Genomic DNA, 17,169 nt, shown 5'->3' with positions numbered 1-17,169 from the left:
CAGAGATGGAAATAGGGCAATTTAAAAATGCCACAAAGATACTGTTTTTACAAGTTTTAACAAATAAATACTCCCTGGGATGCAGCAAGTTTCTTGAGCTGCTGGTTAATTTCCAGAGTTTGGGAAAAGTAATTTCTGATCAAAGTTTATCTCTGGACAGTTTTATTGTTGCTTCTATGGAAGAGATAATTTTTAAAGGTCTTTAATCTGCCATTTTTCTCTGAGGTCTCTTAATCTTCATTTTTTTTTTTTTAGCTGATTTCAATTCTATATAAATTTCATGACATATTGAAATGTGTGCTTGTACCTTGAAAACCTGGTTATCTTTACTTATAAATTATTTCTTTCTCAATTAAAATGAACAAAAAGGACTGTGTCAAATATGATTGGAATTTTCCAATGGGTATAAGTCTGAATCAAGCAGACATTTTGATCAAATTATCATCTGATTTTTTTTTATGTATACCCAAGATATAGATGGCTAAGAAGGCAGTGACTGAATTCTCTGTTCTTGGCAATAGATTCTTTATAAGTTCATTTTACATTACTATAACAAAATACCTGAAGCTTGGTATCTCGGTAAAGAAAAGAGATTTATTCATCACAGTTTTGGGGTAGAAGGGCATAGTACTATCATATTCTCAGCTCTCTAAGGGCCATCGTGGATGTACCACATCATGGTGGGAGCACATGAGAGGAAGGAGATCACTTCTTGAAACAGGAAAACAGAGAGAAGGACCTAGATCCTACAGTCACTTCTGAGGGCACATCCTCAATTGTCTATGACCCTCTCACTAGGCTGTGCCTCTTAAAGTCCTACCACCTCCTGCTGACCGAGGACCGAGCCTCTAACACATCAACCTTTTTGAGGGAGGGTCATGCTTAAAGCATCTCCAAACCAAGCAGGTGCTTATGTCAGATCTGTTCGGTTTGCCTATAAGCTCCACTTTGGTGAAAGTCTTGGAAATCTTTGAACAGGATGCAGAGTCTAGATGAGCCCTGGACAGAAGAGGAGGCGGAGGGCCCAGACCACCCGTACTACAACAGCATTCCCAGCAAGATGCCCCCTCCCGGAGGTTTCCTTGATGCTCGACTGAAAAGCAGACCCCATGCCCCCGACTCGGCCCAGGTAAGTCTTACATTTTCTCCTGGGTTGGAGGCTCACCGAACCTGATTGCCTTTTATTCTCATCCATTTTTTTTTTCAGGCGGTATTCCAATTTACCTTTGACACAATCACCCACACTTTCTTTTGCTGGGTTCCACCAGGTGTACAAATGGGAGAGCCTTTTTGTTTAACATCGCGCTGTGTTAGCCAAGTGCCTTAGAATCACATTGTGGTTCCTGAGATTTGAATCTGGGGAGTCCTCTCTATCGTAGGACAAATCCCTTCACGCTGTGATTGATCTTCATGAGGGGAAGGTAGAATTTGGAACCGTTAAGAGGTGTGTGATATTGGGGGTTCTCGGAAAAGAGTGGACAGAGAACCTTAAAGTAGGGGAATCTTCTGCATTTTTCTCTTTCCCTCATTCCCCCTCCAACTCAAAATTTTTCTTTAAATTGCTTTCTAGAATCATATCTCTATCTTTTTGTAGGATTTTTTTCTTTTCTTTTTCTTCTTTCCCCTCCAGAATTGATCTAGAACCTAGAGCCTCATGCATACCAAGCCCATGTTCCATCCCTGAACCCCAGCCATGGACATTTTTTTTTTTTACCATGACCTACTTATGGGAACGATAATGACCTTAAAATGGCAAAATAACACCCATATCAGAGGTCTAACACCGAGAGGGAAGCTTCTGGTTTTCAGGAAGTGTGTTTCCCTTAACATAAATGACTCTGAATGCTAGGCATGCGATGGGAAGTGGAACATGGCACCTGGATGCTCTCTTTCATTAAAATCCATCTTAGAATCTGTGCAGTGACGCAGCCCCACGGGCCAGAGCTGACTTTACAGTCACCTTTGGGGAGGGACTGTGAGGTCATGGAAACAAGGAGGCTGTGTGTGTGATTTGACAGGGCGCAGCCTTTTGCTCACACCCATACGAATTTATTTACCAAATTTTAACACAGTCTCGGAGGCATCAAAGGAAAGTTGGCCATGACCCCCTCAAGGTCCCACCCCCTGCACCATGGCTTTCCAAGATGGGGGAGGGGTCGAGGGTCAAGCCTTCTTTCTCTACATTTACCTGTGTCTATAGTTTGCAGGAAAAGAGCAAACTTATTACCAGGGAAGACACTTGGGAGACACCTTTGGCGAAGACTGGCAGCAGACACCTTCCAGGCAAGGTGAGAGGCGAGGTGAGGCCGGGAGAAACCGAACATGCTTGGGATGAGTGGTGTGCTCACCAGTGGGTGTGGTCCCTGTGGAGCAGCTCAGACCAGACACAGCTCCTACCTGCTTTTAGAAGACATGTCCAGGTCTTAGCCAATCTAACAACACACTTACGTCACATACTAAAAATGACTTAAATGTGGCTATCTGACTATATCTAATGTAGATGCAACTATCTATAATCCAGACATCCTCCAAGAATAATTTGGACGTATCCAGATAGAATTATAGTAATTTACATACAACTTGCTAAGAACTTGCTAGCTGCTCACAATTATTAGTATAAATACTTCCATTCCAACATCTGTCTTCCATCCATCTATTCATCCCTCCATCAATCTGTCCATTTATCCTTGAAGTTTTTCTTTTAATTCTAAACCTTTTCCCTTCTCAAAAATTTTCTTATCTCTTCCAATGGTTCTGTGGTCCTGCTACAAAGTCTAAATGAGGTGGATCCAACTCACCCCACTATGAATGTAAATTTAATCACTGATTGATTTAATGTTAAGATTTACCCCTTGGTTATAACCATTTGTGCCAAGAACCAAGTGACAATTTTTCAAATTTTCCTCATACAAAAGAATTCCATGTCTTCTCTACCCCAGTGAAAGGGAGAGCTGTGGGGTTGACCCCCTCGACAAAGCATAAGGCCAAGCTGAAGCCACCATGTGGCTCTGCCTTGAAGTAGGTTGGAAATAATCAAAGATATGATTTTGTCAAGGTGCTTTTCACCATGAGCCATTCACCTCTGTTCTATTTATGTTTAAAATGTGTTATGTAACATATGCATGGAGAGAGATAATTGTCAGAGGCTAAAATAGATGTGTTCTTTCTTCTAGATATTTACTTTATTATGAAATAAATCAGGTTTATTGTAAAATAACTTTTTTTTTTTGTATATTTAAGTCATTCCAGCTGGTTCAAGGTCAGAGAACGTGGCTGACCCACCAGGGCAAAATGAATCTGAAACAAGTTCCCCATCTGGAACTTGAGACTCATAAGTCTCAAGCTCTTATTGAAAAATAATAAGTATGTTTTCCCATAAAACAGATTGTTCATTTTCTAGTAGCTCTTCCTCCTAAGTGAGTGTGGACTCAGGGACCACCGTGGTGGGTGTCCATCTGTCCCCGCTCAGCATCTGCTGTCCTCTGCAGTGGGAAAGGAGTGTCAGCAAGGTCATTCACGGGGCTTCTGATCTCCTTTTTGAAATGAGCTTGTGGAGATTTGTTCACAATATACTCAAAGGTGTACACTTAAATAGCACTTCTTCACCTGGGGCAGGTGATCCAGAAATAGCCTCTTAAACATAGAAATAGTGTGTGGGATTCGGAGAGTAGAATCACGGTAGGTGGCTCGTGGTTTTGCAGGTGAAGCCTCCCAGGGAAGGGATATCAGCATGCCCACCCCCCCCCCCTCACACATGCTGGCTGGGAGATGGCTGGGTGCTGGCCAACACCTGGCCATAGGCTCTTGGCAAGGTTTTTAAAGTCCTGAACTGACTCTGGCCAGTTACACGGAACCATCCTCAACATATCACTGGCCCCAGGGTATGAGAGATGCCCTCTTTCCAGAAAGGAGAGCACCGCAGGGCATTCTCTTGGATAGGGTTGCTTAGCTGCGTTGGAGGCAGGGCGACACAGGAATAGCAATCCAGACAGGCAATCGTGGGCAACATCTCTTACGCCACCTCTGGGTGATGGAAGAGCTGGACTCTGGGCTCCCTCAGCCTCAGCACCCCTTTGACCAGCTGAGAGGTCCAATGGAGGAGCATCACTGCCTTGTAAGAGGGGCCTCCCCCATCATGCACCCACCTGGACTCCCTTATAGATCCAGGTCAGCAAGTGGTGGCTCTGTGTTGTAAGGAAACTGTCTCAGTTCTTAGGAGGCACTTCATAATTTATAAAGCATTCGCGGACACTTAAATAAAGAGTGGTTAAACCAAGCTTGATAGTTCTCCTGCTCAGTTATCTCATCCCAGAGTGTTGTAAAGGAGAGAAGGAAGCAGGGCATCTTCTGGCTGCAGGGGTTGCAGGACCCTGGGGACAGTGTGGCCCAGAATCTTTGGTGAGACCCCTAACCAATATGGTACCCACCCAAGGTTAGCTGGAAGATCCCATTTTGACAGAGAAGCATCCTAGCCAGGATACAGCTAGGATGACAGACTTAGAAGAGGAGAATTTAGCTGATGGGGATCTTCAGGAAGAATTTTCTTGTTGGTAGGCTTAAGGAACGCTTCTGTGGAATGGCGGGTGGTTTCACTATAGAGGCATGAATAGGGTCGCCATGCTAAGAGAAATAGGGACGTGTTTTCTTGTTGCAGGGTCCCTGGACATCTACACTACGCCAGAAGGGAAGTCACATGCGGCCCCCATGGGAGAAGTACCCACCTATGTCAACACCCAGCACATCCCACCGCAGGCCTGGCCAGCCGTGGCCAACAGTGCAGACAGCAGCCCACGGAAAGACCTCTTTGACATGAGTAGGTTTCCGTTTGTCTCTTCCTTTCTTCTCTTTTGAAGTTACCCATTACACTGACTTTTATTTGCTCTCTGTGCAATGACTGGATTTCTTGCTAGCAGGGTTTTGATTAATGGTGGTGATCAGCTGCACTTTTCTGGGCTACGATGGGGCTCATTTATGGCTTAGGAACTTATATAACCCTCTCTACAGTCAAGAGGCAAAGCCAATTTCCCTCTCTTTCTGGAAAAGACTTTCTTCTTGAAGACCTAAAAGTGTATTGAGATACACAATATGCACAAATAAAAGTGCTCATTGATCTACACACTTAAATGTTCATTGCCTATTAAATGCCAACTGTTGTATTGGTTGTCAAAGATGCAAGACGAAATGGGCCGTAGCCACAGAGTCAGTCTACCAGGCAGGACCGACGGATAAACAAGAAATCGCAGAGCACCTCTCTCTCTGACATGTATTTTCTTTCTCTCCCTCCCTTTCTCTCTCTCTCTCTTTCTCATTGTTTCTCTCAGTTTTCTTTTCATCCCCTCTCTCTTTTCTCCTACCTACTTCCAAAAATTTATTGAGTTCTTCCCAGATGTCAAATACTTTTCTATTTAGTGGGAGATACACAGAGAGCCAGATAGATGGTCTCCACTCAATGGGTTTTAAACAAATAACTGTGTATCACCAGATGGTAAGAAGTGCTCCCAAGTTCTGAACCGCAAAGTAAGACGGGGGATGAGCAAAATAAGACGGGGGATAAGATCAGAGGTGGCAGGTGAACCGAGGGAGGTAGACAGTATTATTACTAACATCCTCCCTATGTTACAGAGGAGGAGATGGAGAATCCTAGAGGTTAAGAACCTCACCATGTGTGAAAGGCTCTGCCGGTCTAGTTCTTGCTACTCCAGGTTCTGATGTGGGTGAGGCTGGGGTCACATGCCTTGAGAATCAGGTCACTTTCTATTCCTCAGCCAGTCTGGCTGCCTAGACTCATTGGACTCCCATTTTGACTCTCATTTTGTCAAAAATCACCTCAGCTAGAAGAGCACTTGAATCTTAATGCTGAGAGGAACCTTAGATCCCTTCATCCAATGTGTTCACTTTTTAAAAAGTGAGAAAACAGCCCAAATAATGTAGAACCAGATTCCTAAACTGGAGAGCAGAGTGGTGACCCTCCCACCGCAGCTTCGGTGGTTGTAGTATATCCCAGTGGTAGTTTTGCCATTGTATTTTTGGGCAGGCCATTTTTACTGTTTAACGTAGTCCCCATTTCCCAGTGACTCCTGGCCCCAGAGCCTGGGGAGAGCTGGGTTAGTTGGGCCTTGAGGAAAATGGGAACCAGAGCTATTCTTTTTCCACCAATTAATTTCTAATTTCCCATCAATTAATTTCTATATCAGCTCCAGAAACCAGAGAAGGGGAAACAGATGGCAGAAAGGGTCTTAGAGAGGCTCATGTCTATTAAAACGTAATTAAAAATACAAGCCGGCACTGTGTTGTTTATCTTGAAGCACTAGTGCTAAATAATACTCAAGGTGGTGATGATGGTAATGATGGTGATGTGAGTGATGATGCTGATAGTCATGATGATGACGATGGAAATGGTCGTGACGGTGATGGTGGTGGTGATGAAGATTATGAAAACAGCAGTAATGGTAACGATGGCGATAGTGATGGTGGCAATGATGGTGATGGTGGTGGTATGGTGATGATGAAGATGATAATAATGGTGATGGTGATGGTGATGATGGTGGTAGTGATTAAGATGATGATGGAAATGGTAGTGATGATGATGATGGTGTTGGTGATGAAGATTATGATGTCAGTGGTATTGATGTTGATGGTGGTGATGATGGTGGTGATGAAGAAGATGATGGTGGTGGTAGTGAAGATTATGGAAACAGTAGTGATGGTAATGATGGCGATAATGATGGTGGCAATGATGGTGATGGTGGTGGTAATGGTGATGATGGTGATTATGAAGATGGTAATGATGGTGATGGTGATGATGATGGTGGTGATGAAGATGATGGAAATGGTAGTGATGGTAATGATGGCAATAGTGATGGTGGCAATGATGGTGATGGTGGTGGAAATGGTGATGATGGTGATAATGAAGATGATAATAATGGTGATGGTGATGGTGAGATGGTGGTAATGATTAAGATGATGATGGAAATGGTAGTGATGGTGATGATGGTGTTGGTGATGAAGATTATGATGTCAATGGTGTTGATGGTGATGGTGGTGATGATGGTGGTGATGAAGAAGATGATGGTGGTGGTGGTGAAGATTATGGAAACAGTAGTGATGGTAATGATGGCGATAGTGATGGTGGCAATGATGGTGATGGTAATGGTGATGATGGTGATTATGAAGAAATAATGATGGTGATGATGGCAACTGTGGTGATGGAGGTGGTGATGATGGTGGTAATGGCAGTGGTGAAGGTAATTGTGAAGATGGTGATGGTGGCGATGGAGATCATGTTGGTGCTGATGGTGACTGTGCTGACCAATGTGAATGTGGGGACAAATGGGATGCTGCTGCTGATGGTGAAGATAGAAAAGGTGGAGATGATGCAGAAATAGTATAACACAAATTTCCAATTACTCCAGGTGATCAGATAAGATGGCAAAAGAGGAAAACCCACAGACCTAATCTTAGCCTATCATTTTAACCTCTTTTCCTCCCTAAACCTGTGACACTTTGCAGCTATCGAAAAGATCTCATTTTGGTTTCCTGTATTCATCTCTTTTCTTTCTATCCCCCCTCTAATATTTGCCAAATTTAGCTTATTTGACGGCACCCATTGAATACTTAGAGATGGGCTGTGTCCTAGGAACAACATGGGGCTCTGGAGACGTAGCTGGGCCCAGGAGAGAACCATTCCTCTTCTTGTGGTGCCTGCCCCTCGCTGGGTGGGCAGTGGGATGCTAACTCATCCTCATCACATCTGTTTCACAGCCTGTGCTCATTTTCCAGAGTGCTTTGGTACCTACCACCTTACTGGAAAACTGAATGTTGAAACTGAATCAGACTTTCCTGTCGACTTTCTTTGCCACTGGTTTTTGTTGCTGCTGGAACAGCAGTTTCCCCATCCACAGCCACCTTGTAGACAGAAGTGTGTTTCCAGGGGGATAAAGCCAAGCGTGGTGTCAGGAATTCAAGCAAGCCCTTTGTGGTGGGAAAATAAATGAAGGTCAAGGGGAGTTAAGAGTTCCTATCCTAGAAGTCACACAAGGGGTACCCAAAGATTCTGAAGTCAAGTGTTGGTAAGTTGGGCTTAGGTTCTACATGAAATCAAAGCTGCATAACTTGCCTTCACCTTTGGTATTAGCAAGTTTTTATTTGGAATTTATTAAGAAATATGGCTGATATTCCAGGGAAATTGGAGGGAATGAGCTATGTATGGCCTCTTGCAGTGTGCAGTGACAAAGTCCTAGTATCTAGCTGACAGAGGGTGAACTTGAATCCTTGGCACAAAGTAGAACTTCCAGCTGTCAGGGAAAACAGACTCCCCAGAGGGAGTCATGCCAACATTTGGGCTGTGCTTGTAATTACTGGTTATGATAAGTCTTGATATATTACCAGCCAGTTCTTCTTTCCTAGTTTTCCTGCCCTGGGGGTGGGGGGGTTATGTTTGCATTTTCATCTCTTACGTAGTATTTTGATCATTTGCTCTTGTGGTGATGGACTGACTCATTGCTGGCAAATGTCCCTTGATGCAGAGCCTTTTGAAGATGCGCTCAGGAACCAGTCCTTGGGACCCGTGTTGAACAAGGCAGCCTCCGTGGAGTGCATCAGCCCTGTCTCACCCAGAGCCCCCGATGCCAAGATGCTGGAGGAACTGAATGCCGAGCCTTGGTACCAAGGAGAGATGAGTAGGAAGGAGGCGGAGGGGCTGCTGGAGAAAGACGGAGACTTCCTGGTCAGAAAGAGCACCACCAACCCAGGCTCCTTCGTCCTCACGGGCATGCACCACGGCCAGGCCAAGCATCTGTTGCTAGTGGACCCTGAAGGCACGGTAAGGCACCAGACAGGGCCTTCTCATGAGCTTGTACCTGCCTTTAACCAACTCTACTCTCTGGGACACCACATGGGGCGACCCCTGCATTCTGTCCCCTATCCACATGTGCATGCCAGAGACAGAGGCAGAGAGCAGGTGTCGATGGTCAGGGCCCCACGCAAGTCATAAAACTTGGGAAAACTTTCATGGCCTGCGATGAAAGTTTTGACTTTCCTCTACTTCCAGGTAAATAAATACAGGAACTTTGGCTTACTATGCAGACACTTTAAAAATGTTGGGTTCCTGTCTCATATCATATTCCAAAGTACCTTCAGTTGGAATTAAAGTCTAAAAGTGAAAGGTGAAACTAAATCTGTAAAAAGGACATTTTTCTTCTTAATACATTCATAACAGACAAGGAAGCACAGGCTTCTGGTATTTTAATATTTATCTCAAAAATTCCTGAAAGTTGAGTCACTGAGGTTTTATCTGTAGGCTGCAAAAGTGCTGAACAGTAAGGAAGATCCCCACCAATTAGTCTCTAGGTGATGCCCAGTGAGGCTGAGTTTGACCGTTTCTGGCTGTACAGTTGTGTCTGGATAATTGTGTGGGTTTGGCTGAATTGACCATCTTCCAATCAGTAAGTAGATTGGACTTCACCCTGGGTATACTCCAAATAATTGCACTAAATGCAGCTGAATTAACTGCTGAGTAAATTCCAGAATTGTTGTTTAAAACTTCTTAGGCAGTGAGTGAAAACAAAAAGCAAGAGAGAATTGTTTAAGTGACTGACAGGTAGGAACGAAGCCTTAGTCTTCATCTGGACTTGAACATATCCTCTGTGTGTGTAGGCGGGTGCAGGTGGGCTGGGGGTCACTTGAGGGGCCCTGTACCTCAGCTCTCAGCATTCTTGAAACATCTGTTTGCATAATTCCTCTTTCTCTTCCACCAAGACAACCACCTCCCAGGCATGGAATATAATAAATGTCACCATTTCCTTCCAGGTCTATTTTCTGTAGTAATTTTTTATAGAGATGTCATCTATAAAAATATATATTTTGTGTTCATGTCTTTTAGAAATTTACAAACGTGACGTTCCACAGATCTTCTTTCATTTCCTTCCTTCCTCTCAAGTTCTTGAGTTGCATCGATGGTGCTTTCTGTGTATTGGATCATCACTTTGGGGGACTGCCTGGGGACCTTCAGAGGCACATTTGGAGTCCCTCTAAATTCTCTGGAGAAGGTGGTATAAGCCGCTGCAGACTCTCATGCATGTTTCTCTCTATCCCAGGGGTAGTGTCTCTGGGGCATATGCCAGGGGTGGAAGTTTGGGCCACAGGAAATACATATTTAATTTCACCAGGGTTTGCATTTGCTTCCAGATTAGCTGGGCTACTGAGGTGCACCCCTGGTGGGGGGGACCCTACATCCTCAGTCTTCCTAGATCGAGTCTGTCTAGTTTTGCTAATTGGTAGGAGTAAGGAGTAAAGTCCTAGTTCATGGCCAGATGTGCCATTCTTTGATTGCCTATCATTAGCCAAGAACAACAGGTCTGTCTCCTGTAAGTGTGATGCTCTTGTTCCCATACTTTTCTTTTGACTTTCTTTTTGAGTTTTTCAGCAGTAGAATTTCCATGTGCCGCCTCCTCCTCTTCTTCTTCTCCTTCCTTCTTCTTCTTTTGCCTGTGAGGGTCTTCATCAAATAGACGTCTTTCTTTGGAATGCTGAATCCACCAAATTTTACCCTTGGGATTAATGTTTTTGAGTTTTAAATTTTTACTCACCCACAAATCACAAAGGCACTGTGTTCTATATATTTTTTTCTATTTCTCTTCTTCTAGCCTTATAGTTTTGTTGTTCACAATTAGGTTTAATTTCAATGGGAAATACTTTTGAATACGATATGAGATAGGAAACCCTAAATTTTTAAGTCTTCATTATAGTAAGTCCATTTTTTTTTTGCTTGCCATTTACAAATTATTCATTGTGTCTCTGTCATACCAAAGTTCCTTCTCCTTCTATAACATACTGAGTTCTTGACATCCTGGATCTATTTCTGGATTCTTCATTCTATCGACCTGACTGTTTATTCCTGTGTGAGAACTGTGCTCTTTTCATTGTTAGGACTTGGCAGCTGTCTTAATATCTGGTGGTGTGAGTCCTTCTCTTGACTTTCCTTTATCAGAATGGTCCAAGCATGCTCTCAAACATTCGTTCTTCTTTATTTTGTTTGTAAAATCAGTCACCCAAAATACATGCTGGGATCTTGATAGGGCTTATGCTACATGTATAGATTATTTTGGCAAAGAACAGCCAGTTTTCAATACCAGATCATCACCCCATGATGTGATGAACCACTTACTCAGACTTTTAAGATATTCTTTGAGAGAGTTTTAAAAGTCTATCTAGAAAGTTCTTGTGTTCCCTTTGTTTGTTGTTTTTGTTTGTTTGTTTGTTTTTTGGTACCAGGGATTGAGCCCGGGGCTGCTTAATCACTGAGCCACATCCCACTCCTCTTTATTTCTATATTTTATTTGGAGACAGGATCTCGCTGTGTTGCTCTGGGCCTCACTAACTTATGGAGGCTGGCTTTGAACTTGTGATCCTCCTGCCTCAAGTTGCTGGGATTACAAGTGTGTACCACTGCGCTCGGCTTGTTAGGTTATTTCTGAAGTGTCTAGTTCTAGTCCCTGTTGTAAGTAGTACGTTATTTTTAGTTACATTTTCTTAACAATGACTGCTGTAGGAAGAGGAATGAGGAGGGACCTTGTAACTAGAGATTTTGCTGATTCTGGCAGGCTCCCTGGCACTCAGTCTTTGCAGATACTGGGAGTCTTGTCTCTTGCCTTGCAGGGCCCATCCTGGCCCCTGATCTACCACCCCGACTAGGTACAGCCATGAACATTAACCAGGAGCGGGCACCCTTGCCTGACCCCAACTGCAAGGAAATGATTTGCAGTTTTCTTCCCTTAGGGATGTTTGCCGTAGCCCTTGAATTCATTCATTCATTCATTCATTTAACAGATGTGTGCACGGAACAACTACCAACCCCAGACATCAACTTTTGGCACCTGGTCTGTATCCGTGAACCAATTTAAATAGAAAAATCTCTGCTTTGGTGGAACTCGCACATATTATTTACCTAATAACTCTTATCGTATGTGGGTATTGAACTTCATCCAATACTTCTTCAGCATCTTTTGAGATAATAGCGTGATGTTTTTCTTAAATCCATCCCTGTAAGAAGGCCACAGGGAGGTCTTTCTGACGTTGCATCCTATCCTAGACCTGCCTTCCCTGTTGGATTTGGATACCCCATCTTTCCTTTAGGATTTTTTGAAGACTCTGACGTGACCACGTCCCTCTCAACTGTCTTCACTGCGTTGGCGCCTGTGTGTGTTCATCTGGTTTGGGTGTCAGGATCACGTGGCCACACTTGCTTCCCAGAGCGGGCCAGACTTTCTCCAAATCAGAGGTGGCTGATCAGGAGACTCTTCCCTGATGGATTTACTTCCCTTTGTGCTTCCTGTTTCTTTGTTCTGATTTGTGTGGGCTTTAATGCACTGATGGCAAGCAAGCATTGGTGCCCATTTATTAATCTGCTTATTATTTGCCTCTCTGCTTCCTCTAGCCTCTGATCTTGATCAGGGTAGTGGCTTTGTTTATTGTCCACCCCCAGCAACTGGAATGGTCCCTGGCACACAGTAGGTGTTCAATAATCATTTGATAAATGCTTGATCAACTTGGGCTTTTCCTGGTGAGTAGTTGAGAATCCAGGGAGTTACAGTGATGTCTGTGTACAGGGGCATGAGGGTCACACCTTACTACAGAGGTAGATTTACAAGCAAGATTTTTCTAACTAGAACCAGCCCGGGTTCTTTCTACCCGCTTAGGCCATCTAATAATTCTGTTGTGGTTAACTAAAGAAAACCGGAGAGAAAATACTCAAGCAATTCTATGAGAATCTACATACTTCACTTGAAAATCTAGGTTATTAAAAAACACAAATGTGAAAATCCAGCTAAATATGTCATTACATAGAACAAAGATGATTACGTTTTTCTGTTTAGTCTTTAAAGGGCCGAAGAATAACAGAGAGAGAGATATGCACGACTAATAATGCATTTATCATAAATTCACAAACCAGTTTCAAGATGATGTAGAAAATGAGGAAATGGCATTGGAGTAACATGGTTAAGCCAGGTGTCCATAGAAGCCATGACTCAAAGTTTTCATGTGTTTTAATTTTGGAGGAGAAATGTGCGGCACCACTGAGAACATTGGTGAAGTCAGACCTACTAATGGCTTTTCTTTGGGGGGGCTTTTATCTGGGTCTGATTATGGAGTTAAATGGATCCTATGGAGGATAGCGTTAGATGAAAAGAAAATGGAAATGAAAGACTTAATTAAAAATGTAGCATCGCTTCCTTGCTGTAAAGACACCAAAATAGACGCTGAGCACATTCTCTTCAATATTTATTCATCTGATTTTCATGGTAATTGGCCGGTCCCTGACTATAAAGGAGGGAACTTGGCAGAACGGATTACTCAGAGACGGAAGGCGGCAAAGCAGTTCTGCATCTAAATTTACTCCAGTGTCGACCAACCCTGGAGCCTCCCGCTGTGTGCCGAGGTCACTGGGAACCTGGGTGAGGAGGCCAGCTTGCCTAGCCTGTGCGCAGCCCTGGGTTGGATCCTCAGCACCATGTAAAAATAAATAAACAAAATAAAGGTATTGTGTACAACTAAAAAATAAATATTAAAAAAAAGGCAAAGGAAGCAGTCAACAGAATGAAGACACAACCCAACAATGGGTGAGAAAACCTGCAAACTCTTCATAATCATACCCAGATTACGTAAAGAACTCAACTCAGTAGGAAACAAGTCCAATTAAAAATTAGACAAAAGACCTAAATAGACATTTCTCAGAAAAAAAAAAGAAAAAAAGAAAGACTCACAAATGGCCAACAGGTGTGTAAACAAATGCTCAAAATCACTCAATATCAGGGAAATGCAAAGCAAAACCACAGTGAAATAACATCTCACCCCAGTTAGAATGGCCATTATCAAAAAGACCCCTCCCCCACACAAGTAAAATAACAGATTCTGGGGGCCAGGGTTGTAGCTCCATGGTAGAGCGCTTGCCTAGCACATGTGAACCCTGGGTTCAATCCTCAGCAGTGCATAAAAATGAATGAATAAAATACAGGTATGGTGTCCATCTACGACTAAGACAAATACCATGTGATCTCACTCGTGCGGAATCCAAGTAAACTGATCTCGTAGAAGAGAGTAAAATCGTGGTGACCAGAGGCTGGGAAGAAGAAGAGGAGGGAGAAAGGGGAAGGTTTGGCTAATGGGAACAAAGTCACAGTTAGCCAGGAGGGATAAACTCTGGTTCTATTGCACAGCAGGGTGACTAGCTAACAGTAATGCAGACATCTGGATTGACGCAGCAGCAAGCAAGCAGGTACAAAAGCTGGATTGGGCAGTGAGTGAGACAATGCAGTGGGTACATTGGTATTTCCCACAAGACTTTCCAGGTTGGCATAGCAGCAAGCCAGCAGAAGGGAAGTGGGTCAAAATGACCCTAGTTGAGAACAAGTTAGAGAATGGTTACTAACGTCTAGACAATCAATCTCTGATAAGATACATTGCCCAAGAAAAATAGAAACCAAAGAGAACAATTTTACATTGTATAAGAATTGCTATTTTGTGTTGCCAAGTACTATGCTGGGTAACTATTAATGGGCACAGAGGCGGGGCTTTCCCACGGGAGAAGCATTTCTTATATGATACGGAGTCTCAGGGTAAAGTGGGTCTGTTTGGTCATTGCCCATATAACCTGGTCCATAACAATGTAACCTGTGAACTTTTGTGACCAGCTTCTTTCAATCAGCATAATGTTCTCAAGGTTCACCCAACCTCTAGCATATATTTGTATGATTTTCTTTTTATAGTTAAATAATTAATATCCATTGTATGGGTAGATCACTTTTTGTTTTATTATTCATCTGTTGATGAATGCTCAGGTTGTTTCCACATTTTGGCTATTAGTAATAATGCTGCTATAAATATTTTTATAGTTAGTGTTAGCTTATATTTTCATTTTTCTTTGATATATAGCCAGCAGTGGAATTGCTAGGTCATATGGTAGACACTATTTCTTGAGAAACTCCATCTTTTCTTTATTTTTTGAGAAACTACCCAACAATTTTCCAAGGTGACTGTCCCAATTTATACTCCAGCTGACACCACATAAAGGCTTTGATTTCTCCACAAGCTCTCCAACAATTTACCACCCTTTATGATTCTACCCCTCCTGGTGAGTAGGAAGTTATATCTCATTGTGGTTTTGATTTACATTTTTCTGATTAGTATCAATGTTGAGCAACTCTTCTTATTGACCATATGTTTCTTACAGAAAAGTCTATTTAGATCCTTTGCCCATTTGTTTTAATTGGATTATCTTTTATTATTACATTCTAAATGTTCTTTATATATGCTAGAGACAAGTCCATTATCAGATATATAATTTGTCTTTATTTATTTTCTCATCCTGCAGGTAATCTTTTCACTTTTTTGACACTGTCCTTTAAAGCATGAAAATTTTAAATTTTGACAAAATTAATTTTATCTTTTCTTTTGTGCTCAGGTTTTTTAAGTTATACCTGAGTCTTTTCTCGAATCCAAGGTCATAAAGATTCACGTCTATATTTTCTTCAAAGAATTTATAGTTTTAGTGCTTACATTTAAGCCTTTGATTCGTTTTATGTTAATTCGTATATACAGTGTAATGTAATGGTTCAGCCTTATTCTGTTACTTGTGAATATTCAGTTGTCTTCCCATCATTTGTTGATAAGACTGTTCTTTCCCTATTGAATGTTGCTGGCACCACTACTGAGAATCAGTTGATCATTGATGTATATTGTATTGTGGACTCTCAAATTGATTCACTGGGTCTGGATGTCTATCCTTGGGACAGTACCATACAATATTGATTTCCATTGCTTTCCAGAAAGTTTTTAAATCAGGAAAGGTGAGTCCATCCACTTTATTATTCTTTTTCAGGGTTGTTTGGCTATTTGGGGTTTCTAGCAGTTCCATATGAGCTTTAGAATAACTTGTCAATGTCTACAAAGAGGTCAGTTGTGATTCTGATGGGAATTACATTGAATCTATAGATCAATTTGGAGAATAGTGATGTCTTAACAATTAAGTCTTCCAAACCATAATAGAGACATGTCTTCCCATTTATTTATATATTTCTTAGTTTTTATAATATTTTTAGTTTACAGAGTATAAGTTTTGCACTTCTTTTGTTAATTTTACTTCTAAGCATTTTATTTCAGAAAGTTCTTATGAATGTTCTCTAATGTTCTCGATTTCGTTTTCAGACTCTTCATTGCAAGTGTAGGGAAACATAGTTGATTTCTGCATATTGATTTTGTATCCTACAAACTTGTGCTAAAGTCATTTATTGGTTTTAATATTTTAATGGATAGTTTAGAATTTTCTATGTAAAGATCTTGTTATCAGCAAATAGAGTTTTGTTTTTTCCTCTCCAGCTTGGATACCTTTTATTCTCTGCATTACCTAATTACCTTAGCTACAAGTTCCACTACAATGATAAATAGAAGTAGCAAGAGCAGTCCTCTTGTCTTATTACTGAAAACATCTAGTTTTTCACAATTAAGTATGTTAGCTTTGGGATTTTTGTGTATACCCTTTATCAGGTTGAAAAAAAATCATTTTACTTCTGGTTTGTTGAGTCTTTCTTTTTACACATGTAGTGTTGGATTTTGTCAAATTATTTTCTATGTCTGTTAATTTTTTTGTGTGTGTCTTTGATTTATAATTTCTGTGTTATGCTGACTGATTTTCAGATGTTAACCCTTGCATTACTGGAATAAATTCCACTTGGGCATGGAAGTATAATCTTTTTATTATTATTTCCTAGATTTGGCTTGCCAGTATTTTTTGAGGATTTTCCCCATCCATATGCATAAGGGAATCTGTAGAGTTTTATTATTATTATTTGTGGTATCTTTGTCTGGTTTTGGCTATCAGGGTATTACAGAACTCACAAAGTGAGTTTAGAAGTGTTTTGTCTTTCACTTCTTGGGAGAGTTTGTGAAGAATTGGTGAATTCTTCCTTAGATTCTTGGCAAAGCTTAGTAGTGAAGCCATTTGGTCCTAGCTTTTTGGTGGCGGGTAGTTTGAGTACTAATTCTCTTCATCATTATAGTTCAATAGGCTATCTATTTCTTCATGTGTCAGTTTTGATAGTTTGTGCCTGTCTAGGAATTTTTCCATTTTATCTAAATATCAAATTGGCAATCATGTATGAAGAATGTATATTCTAT

General features: G+C 41.7%; 1 protein-coding gene across 1 annotated transcript in view; it reads left to right on the top strand.

Moving 5' to 3' along the window:
- Shc3 (SHC adaptor protein 3) overlaps positions 1-17,169 on the top strand; it is a 79,435-nt gene that overhangs the window by 42,846 nt on the left and 19,420 nt on the right. Inside the window, exons 7-10 of the mRNA XM_077792217.1 lie at positions 979-1,129; positions 2,201-2,288; positions 4,655-4,813; positions 8,526-8,821. Coding sequence (XP_077648343.1) covers positions 979-1,129; positions 2,201-2,288; positions 4,655-4,813; positions 8,526-8,821 — 694 coding nt within the window. The remainder of the gene's footprint in view (positions 1-978; positions 1,130-2,200; positions 2,289-4,654; positions 4,814-8,525; positions 8,822-17,169) is intronic.

Source organism: Urocitellus parryii, chromosome 13 (assembly GCF_045843805.1).
Source record: "Urocitellus parryii isolate mUroPar1 chromosome 13, mUroPar1.hap1, whole genome shotgun sequence".
Lineage (NCBI taxonomy): Eukaryota > Metazoa > Chordata > Mammalia > Rodentia > Sciuridae > Urocitellus > Urocitellus parryii.
The sequence above is the reverse complement of the archived record's forward strand: the minus strand, read 5'-3'. Positions and strand labels throughout refer to the sequence as shown.